This window comes from Solanum verrucosum, unplaced genomic scaffold (assembly GCF_900185275.1).
Source record: "Solanum verrucosum unplaced genomic scaffold, falcon-dt-bn FXZP01000165.1, whole genome shotgun sequence".
Lineage (NCBI taxonomy): Eukaryota > Viridiplantae > Streptophyta > Magnoliopsida > Solanales > Solanaceae > Solanum > Solanum verrucosum.
The window spans coordinates 462,352-471,205 of record NW_026020340.1 but is presented as its reverse complement, the minus strand read 5'-3'; the positions used below and the strand labels follow the sequence as shown (position 1 = coordinate 471,205).

Here is an 8,854-nt window from a genome sequence, read left to right as displayed (position 1 = left end):
CCAAAAGTATTTATGTCTGGTAAAACTATGTGACATAAATTGAAATGCTAGAGTAATAAAGAATCCCCTCCCCCCCCCCCCCCCCCCCCCCCCGCCCTCCCCTTTCTTTTGGCCTACAATACATGAGGCTTTGAGTCTTGATCCATCAAACTGAAAATGATTTTTTAGAGAAACTTCCTAGTACGTATCAACACAACCAATTAGAAGTATATTTTGTGTGTATATAAAGTTCAAGTTTTCAATTTAAATGAATGATCATTATGTGGGGTAAGTTTTTTCTCAAAGCCTTCATTCAAAGGCTCTTTACTTTGTTTCTTCTTAGTCAAGTTTTTGCTTGGCAAATAAGCAAAAATCAAAGCCTTCTTCCCACTAAAACTTAAAGCACATATTGCATATATCATTGCTCTTCTTGTCTTAAAGCAACATTTTTATATCCTTACACACATTCACTCTCACTCATTTATAAAACCTCATAAGTTTCATTCTCGATACTCGAAACTCTCAACTCTTTCAACGTGACAATTCAAATCGCCTTCCTTATGGACGTGATCTTCTCTTCTTCTCAAGCTTTGTTGAATGCTCATAGTGGCATTACTAGCCATGTTGGATTCATTTGGCAACAAACTAGAACTCCTTTGGTTGTACAATTTCTAAGAATAATTTTATATGTTTGCTTGGCCTTATCATTTATGTTATTTGTGGAGAGACTTTACATGGGAATTGTCATAGCTTTTGTAAAGTTGTTTAGAAGAAAACCAGAGAAGAAGTACAAGTGGGAGCCACTTAAGGGTGATTTGGAATTGGGAAATTATTCATATCCTATGGTTTTAGTGCAAATACCAATGTGCAATGAAAAAGAGGTAATCATATTACTTTTTATAGTTGATATACATAAAATATACACATATTATACATTTGGGGACTATATTTTTTGTTTAAGCAGTTGAATAGACGACTATTTAGGTTAATTCGTCTATATTATTAAAATTGTTAAATTCTTATATGGTGTTTGATGAATTGTTACTTTGTAGGTGTATCAATTGTCTATTGGAGCAGCTTGTAACCTTTCATGGCCAGCCAATAGAATTTTCATCCAAGTTCTTGATGATTCTACTGACCCTACAATTAAGGTCCAATACTAAATAAGTTCAATTTATATATACTCATCGTGTAATATTCACGATTACAATCATACAGTCAGATCTCTTTCACTGTAATAGCTAAATTTTCTTTGGAACCAATTTCTATGTTATGTTAGGTTATATGTTATCTAGAGCAACATTATACGGTTACTACAAAGAGGTTATGTAACCATTCATAATAAGAGATATTAGTAACTTGTTATAACATGTTAAAATACGCTGATAGTAAAAAACGACAGGCTTTGGTGGAGCAAGAGTGCAGGAGATGGGCAAGCAAAGGAGTTAACATAAAGTATGAGATAAGAGATAACAGGAAAGGGTACAAAGCTGGGGCTCTTAGAGAAGGAATGAAGCATAGTTATGTGAAGCTTTGTAGTCATGTGGCCATCTTTGATGCTGATTTTCAACCCGAGCCCGATTTCTTGGAGCGTAGCATCCCGTTTCTTGTGCACAATCCTGAAATCGGACTCGTTCAAGGTCGTTGGGAATTTGGTAAATGTCTTTTATTTATGAAAAGTGAAGGGGAACCACATGTTGGAAATAGCCTCTTGCAGAAATGCAAGGTAAGGTTACGTACAATAAACCCAATGTGGTCTAGAGTATGACCCTACCTCAAACTCGAGCTTAGTGCATCGAGTTCAGAGGTGGAGCTATGTACAATGAAGGGGATTCAATTGAATCCCTTTTGTCGAAAAATTATACCGAGCAAATAGTCAATTTGGTTTTTGCAGTGAATGCTGATGAGTGTTTGATGACAAAAATGCAAGAAATGTCATTTGGTTACCATTTCACAGTGGAGCAAGAAGTTGGATCTACAGCTCATGCTTTTTTTGGTTTCAATGGTAGGCTATCCACACCCAAAAATAACTTTAAGATAATAGTATTGTTGTTACCGAGGACATTACCCTAGATGGGAGGGTATGGAAGGCGAGGATTAGTAGGTTTCTGAGCGTTGTCTAGTTTTTCCTACTACTATCTTAGTCTTCGATTTTATTACTTGTTGTTTCCTTTGCTTTAGTTACGTTTTATTTCTTCATTACTGTATTTTCTCTTCATACTTCTTGGGTCAGGATAGACTGCCTATATCACATCACCCCGAGGTACAACCCTTCCCTAGATTCTGCATGAACACGGGATATTTTGTGCACCGGATTGTCCTTTTACTTTCAACTCTAATGCAATATGTAGTTCCCACATAACTAGAGAATTGCTGCAGGCACTGCTGGGGTTTGGAGAATGTCAGCTCTTAATGAGGCAGGGGGATGGAAAGACAGAACAACTGTGGAAGACATGGATCTAGCAGTACGAGCCGGTTTGAATGGCTGGAAATTCGTGTATTTTGATGATCTTAAGGTACACAATCACACATATACCGATTTAAGGATTTAACTTATATACACTAACGTTGCAAAAACACAATACAAGTATCAACATATTTTAACTTATTGTGAAAACTACAGTATTGGGAAAGACAAAATGATTGGAATTTAAACTTGAAGTTGAAGGATAGACTAAAAAAGGTCAAGGGATGTTCTTTCTTATCTCATCAATATAGGAATAATTTTTTCATGATAATGGAAATGAAATGATGGTTCTACTATTCTACATTTGAGTTACTACCTCTATGTTGCTCGAGCTCTTCAAAAATGACTACGACTACCTGTTTGATCATCCAGAAATAGTGCATTTTTTGGAGGATTTAACACTGGTGCAACAACATTTTAGGAGAGTCTGACAAACATAAGTACTATACAACAACAACGACATATCCAGTGTAACCCCACAAGTGGGATCTGAGGAGGGTAGTGTGTACACAGATCTTACCCCTACTTTATCTTTTACCGTGTTAGGTGAAAAGTGAATTGCCAAGCACGTTCAGGGCCTATCGCAATCAGCAACACAGATGGTCTTGTGGACCTGCTAATCTTTTCAGAAAAATGGCAATGGAAATTGCAACTAACAAGGTATGTTATATGAAATTCACTTAAAACATGACAAAATGGAAAAACTCAACAACTGAAAAACAAGCTGTTTTTTTCATTGCAGAAAGTTTCTGTATGGAAGAAATTTTACCTGATTTACAGCTTCTTCTTTGTACGAAAGATCATAGCACACGTCGTGACATTCATCTTATATTGCGTTGTTATTCCTGCAACGATTTTCATCCCTGAAGTCCAAGTACCTCGATGGGGAACTATATACATTCCTACAGCTATCACTCTTCTCAATATACTTGGCTCCGCAAGGTAGAGCAAAGAAAAAAGATGAGTTTAACATGTATTTTTGGTTTCTTTGTTATTTATGTGTACGCGTTTATTCAGATCAATGCAATTGGTGGTTTATTGGATCCTATTTGAGAATGTAATGTCCCTTCATCGGACAAAAGCAACGTTCATTGGCCTTTTCGAATCAGAGAGAGTCAATGAATGGATCGTGACAGAGAAACTCGGAGATGCTCTTAAGACCAAAAACGGCTCAAAAGCACTGAAGAAACTTCAGTTTCGAGTTGGAGAAAGGTAAAACCTTCTCCAAATCTTTACAAGTGAAACAGAGAGTTTTGGTAGAACTAAATTGCTTTACTGTTTAACATGACAGGTTACATGTTCTTGAGCTTTTCGTTGGGTTGTACCTGCTGTTTTGTGGGTGGTACGACTATTCGTTTGGAAGGAACAGGTTCTACGTATACCTCTTACTCCAAGCTATGGCGTTTTTCGTTGTTGGATTTGGTTATGTTGGTGTGTTTGTTCCAAATTCTTGATTCAAATTCAGGACTTGTTTTGTTGGTGAAACTTTGGTTTTAAGTTACTAGTTTGTAAAATTATGAATAGTAGCTTGATATTCTTTTATACCACAATGTGTATAAGCAGCAAAGAGCATGCTTTATTTGTATTTTTCTTTTGGTTCTTTTTCATGTATTAGTGAATGAATAAGGCATAAAAAAATTCTACAATTGATTAATGTCATAGACCGTCAAAGGTCCATATAGACTTAAACCACAGTGGGTTCGAACCTAATAGCTTTTCCCCAAACTATATATTTGTACTAAGAAATTCACTGAATATTCATAAAAATATAGAATTGTGAACCCAATTTTTGTTGTTGTATATATTAGCTTGAAGCTACCGCCAGAACCCATAAACTTCAAAACCTGAATTCGCTTCCGGAGAGTCTATAGTCTGTCTATTCATACATTTGTTCGGTAAAAAGAAATCCAAGGTCCGATAAACGTATACACGAAATCAACATTCATGCAAATGTTGAAATGCAACAGCAAGTAGATCTTTTTGGGTTTCCGACCCGGTGTCTAGTAAACCCAACTAGATCTGGAGTCGTACTGGAAAGTCCAATAGGAGGTAAAGTGCTTTCTAACAAAGACGTCTCATACCCAATAGGGCTCGAACGTAAAACCTCTAGCTACAGGTTCTTGAAGAAATATAAGCAGTAGAATTAAAAAGTCTGCAGTTTCAAATATGATGAATGCACATTTCACACTTCATTTATTTGGGACATATCCAATTCCTACAGACATTTTTATCAGTAAAATACAGAAAACATATTTCAACAACACAAACAGCATCTTAGGGGGAATTTAGATTAATCTATTGAAGAAAATCAAAGGCCTCTATGTCTAGCAAAATGATTCAATTCATGGAAGTCATGAGAAATTCCTAGACTCAAATGCGAAAGAGATAAAGATGGAACTCATACTAATCAAGAAACACAAGCTTAACTGAAATTTCGAGCAGTCACGTATAGGCAGTGACGAAGCCAGGAATTCTAACAAGGAGACTCGAAAAATGTAAAATGTCTCGAGTAAGATTTAAAATTGTAAACTAGAACAACCACTATCAGTACACAAGAATCCTCCCTTATGTCAAAGGGATTCAACAATTTATATATAAGCAAGAAAATTCATATTTTTTCCTAGACAGTATTATCTTCTGATGAAGGGGATTCAGTTGAACCCCTCGCGTCCACCTAACTCTGCTACTGGATAAAGGAAGCTCACAAAGGCTATAGACTAAAGACAATGGAACTATCCAGGAGAAGTGTGTTCGAGAGAGAAGCTTAACTAGACAACAGCTCCCTCCGGAACAAAGTCCCAAATCTAATGTAAGCAGATCCAGACTGCACAAACATATCCATAATCCATTCCAGTGATAACTTGACAACCACAGATTCAGTAACAACATTTAGAGAGTTCAGTGTCACATTTCCGTTGCTGCACATTATTAATAAATCAATATTCAGACTGGATCTATTCAGACACCAAAAAACAAACCTGGAAACATCTGAACAAAACTACATCCAGAATTATCTGGTAATAAACAAATACGGAGGAATCATGCTATTTGCTTCGACTAATTTCCTGGACAAGGCAACAAGAGAATCTACAAAATTGAAACAAGCTCACTATTTTAGAGAAAAGATCATCTCAACAAATTGACTAGACCTGAAAGAAGATGTTTTGTTAACGGGATAGCTGAACTTCTTATCAATTTGATCGTCGTTGTGAACCACCTTTTATGAAAATTTAAAATCAAGACTACGTCTCTAAGGGCATCATACCCTACTTTTATTCTTCTAACTTTTGGTGAATCTTCTCTGGAATTGTCTCCAAAATGTCATAGTGACCATAACCATGAAACAATACGTTAATCGGACTCTCTCCCTCCTTCCTATATTCTTCTCCATAATTTGATATGTTTATTAAACTTCCAGAGCTTCTATCTACCATATAGACAGAAATCGAGGACCTGCAACCAAAAATTAGGAAATATATCAACAAAATCGGACAACAGATTCTAGAATCGAAGCCTTAACCAGCGTCATCCAGAGATCACATAGTACATTGACAAAGTAGTTCCATATGATATCCTAGTAGTTCTTAGAAAAGCAGTTCTCATACTTGATTTGACTTGAAAGTGATAAAGTGAAAGTGAATGTCGATGGATATATATAACTAATACTTCCTAAACACATATGAAGGACCAATTCTTTCATCATCATACAACAGAAACGATCTTGTCAAATGCATAAACTATTCCACTTCATGCTATCTTGTATTACTAACCTAGCTTAGAATCACACTAAAATGCTCTTTAACTCTTTCTCTTCTCAAACAAAAGTTTATTTATTTTCTTCATCGTTTTCTCATTTTAGCATTACTGTGTTTCATCGTGAATTTCAAAACATCAACGCCTCAAAAAACATGTATAGTTGGATTCATAAGTGCAAAGTGATAAAATGATCAATCATGAAACAGAAACATCACTCACTTGAGAACATGAGAAGCCATTAGTAGCTCTGGTTCTCCTCCCCACACATATGGCTTTTCAATTCTTTCTACGTACGCATCAAAATCCCCTTCAATAAACCTATGTAACATAAAACAACACATTCATAAACATCTAACACTGAATATCGTGAGGAACCGACTATGAAAGAAGTAAACAAACATATACCATTCAGCTTCTTTTCGCCTCTTTAACAGCTCGTCAACAACCTGTGTAAACGAAAAAATAAAAATAATTTCCGTTATCTATATTTTCAATACACAGAGCAAAAGTGCAAGAAAATGAAGATACCTGAGCTCTTAATTCATCAGCAAGTTCTCTCTGTCGATTTTCATCCGGTGCTTCCTCCCCATTTCTCAAACAAGCCATATGTGCTATCGCTCTAAATAGACACCTCCCATCCGCCGGAACCCCTGTTACATTCACCATTCAATTTGTCAATTCATCAAGCAGCTTGCAATATCAATCACCCAGAAAAACATAACCAAATCCCAAATTTCTTTATTCCAAATTTGTTCTTCAATTCAATTCAAATAATCCACTCCTCTATCAATCAAATACCAAATTTCGTTATTCCAAACTAGTTCCTCAATTCAATTCAAATAATCCACTCTTCTATCAATCAAATCCCAAATTTCGTTATTCCAAATTAGTTCCTCAATTCAAACAATTCACTCCTCTAATTCACGTATATCGATTATTCACAGAGAATACTACAACAACATATCCAGTGTAATACCACGAGTACGAATAAAGTCTGGGAAGGGTAAAGTGTAGATAGACATGAGTACAAAATAAATTCAACAATTATAACAGTATAATAGATATATACCAGTGACTCTATAGTTGGCAGAGTTTTGATCATCCTCATCTGAAGAATTTACAACAGACTGTTTATCAATCGGTACAGCTACATCAGAATTAGCATCTGGTAATAGATCAAGAGATGGCGCTGCTAAACACGAACAAACCCCAAACAACAACCAAGCAGAATCAGGATTATGTAACCATCTCGCCGGCCTAGAATCCCAATTCACATTCCACGACCCTTCACCTTTCTTAGCAAGCTCATAATGATGTTTAAACACCGTATTATTCCTCCGATTTATATCCTTCTTATTCCTCCTCCCAGCAGGAAGAATCGCATGCCATATCGACGCTGCACCACCACCTCGATTTACAGATGATGCAATACGGCAATGACTCGAATGATTCCGCCTCTGATCTACTCCTGTTCCACCTCCTCCTCCACCTCCACCTCCAGATATTAACAATAACGATGATTTGTTAGCAGTATTCGTCGCAATAAGTCTGCTATAACCCGAAGGCGTTGAGCCGTGGGCGTGTGATAAGCAGAGTGATGCGAATAGCCAAGGCTTAGGACGTGCACACAATACTCCGAGCATCACCGGAACTTTTTTTTTTTTTTCAGATTTTCGTATTGAACAAGAAATTAGTATGAGCTAAATTGGGCATTTCTCAGAAGATAGAGCTTGCTGTTATATTATGGATGATGAAGATGAAAATGCATTTGTTCAGTAGTGACGGCGAAAACTAAACCAACTTTTTTAGTGAGAGAAACAAATGATAAAAATGAGGGATTTTTAGTGAGAGAAAGTTTTGTGTGGGACCTATTTAAGCATGAGGTATGCGCTCACCTATTTATGATTCCAGATTGTTCTATTGGCCGTGCGGTTCGAGTTTTTTGACCTCTGTTTCCCGAGTCGAAATTAATTCGAGATCGTTTGATAGGATATATAAAAAAAAGAATTAAGAAATAAGTGATTGAGTTTTTTTTTTTTTATAATTTAAAATATTTTAAATTGTTAATTATGATGATTATATGTAGTTTTTATATTTATAAATTATATTTAGGAAAAACTTAAAGCTTTATATTTTAATTTATGATTGAAATTTTGAAGTTTGAATTTTAAAATTTTAGTTATGTTGGTATTAAATATGGTGTATTGTAATATTAGAGTTAGTATTGTTGAGATTAGTTTTTATTTATTATGAATACTTTTGAAGGACTTTAAGATTGATATTACTAATGTCATAATTTGCTATAAAATAAAGTTTAAAACTAATAAAAATATAGTATTGTATATTATGAATAATAACAATAATATTATTTTCTCAAAACCTTTTTCACATCCTTTCGATCATATTTGTGGAGGATATTTTGTGAACAAATACTTGAAAAAAAATTATGCAATACATGTTAATTTTGATACATCAAATCATTTACCGTATAAATTTTTTTAGTATAACTAATATAAGCATTACTAATATATTACATTTTTTATTATTATTATGCACCGTACCAAAGGAACTCATGTCTTTCTATCAATTCAAATTAATTGAAGGGTAAATTAGTCATAAGTAAAAGTAGTTGGTTCAAAAGGGTGCTTAACG

The 8,854-nt window shown here is 35.1% G+C and overlaps 2 protein-coding genes across 2 annotated transcripts; one reads left to right on the top strand and one right to left on the bottom strand.

The window, feature by feature from the left end:
* The first annotated feature begins 515 nt into the window (after positions 1-515).
* LOC125837073 (glucomannan 4-beta-mannosyltransferase 9-like) lies at positions 516-3,989 on the top strand. The gene is made up of 9 exons (XM_049516221.1): positions 516-860; positions 1,032-1,130; positions 1,382-1,634; positions 1,874-1,984; positions 2,359-2,495; positions 2,993-3,106; positions 3,189-3,388; positions 3,464-3,658; positions 3,738-3,989. The coding sequence occupies exons 1-9, from the start codon at positions 540-542 to the stop codon at positions 3,898-3,900; spliced, it is 1,593 nt and encodes a 530-aa protein (XP_049372178.1). The 5' UTR covers positions 516-539; the 3' UTR covers positions 3,901-3,989.
* Positions 3,990-5,343: 1,354 nt separating this feature from the next.
* Positions 5,344-8,071, bottom strand: LOC125837094 (uncharacterized). The gene is made up of 5 exons (XM_049516239.1): positions 7,272-8,071; positions 6,731-6,852; positions 6,608-6,648; positions 6,422-6,520; positions 5,344-5,899 (listed from the first exon to the last, which is right to left on the bottom strand). Exons 1-5 carry the CDS (start codon positions 7,843-7,845, stop codon positions 5,719-5,721), a joined length of 1,017 nt encoding a protein of 338 aa, XP_049372196.1. The 5' UTR covers positions 7,846-8,071; the 3' UTR covers positions 5,344-5,718.
* Between the last annotated feature and the right edge of the window lie 783 nt (positions 8,072-8,854).

Bases quoted from the DNA above. Each gene is read 5' to 3' on its own strand.
- LOC125837094 (XM_049516239.1), bottom strand. From the start codon at position 7,845: ATGCTCGGAGTATTGTGTGCACGTCCTAAGCCTTGGCTATTCGCATCA. The intron at 6,853-7,271 runs GTATATATCTAT...TGAATGTAACAG, and splicing joins TGCCAACTATAGAGTCACTG to GGGTTCCGGCGGATGGGAGG. The intron at 5,900-6,421 runs GTGAGTGATGTT...TTTTGGTTGCAG, and splicing joins ATGGCTTCTCATGTTCTCAA to GTCCTCGATTTCTGTCTATA.
- LOC125837073 (XM_049516221.1), top strand. From the start codon at position 540: ATGGACGTGATCTTCTCTTCTTCTCAAGCTTTGTTGAATGCTCATAGT. The intron at 861-1,031 runs GTAATCATATTA...GTTACTTTGTAG, and splicing joins CAATGTGCAATGAAAAAGAG to GTGTATCAATTGTCTATTGG. The intron at 3,659-3,737 runs GTAAAACCTTCT...TTAACATGACAG, and splicing joins CAGTTTCGAGTTGGAGAAAG to GTTACATGTTCTTGAGCTTT.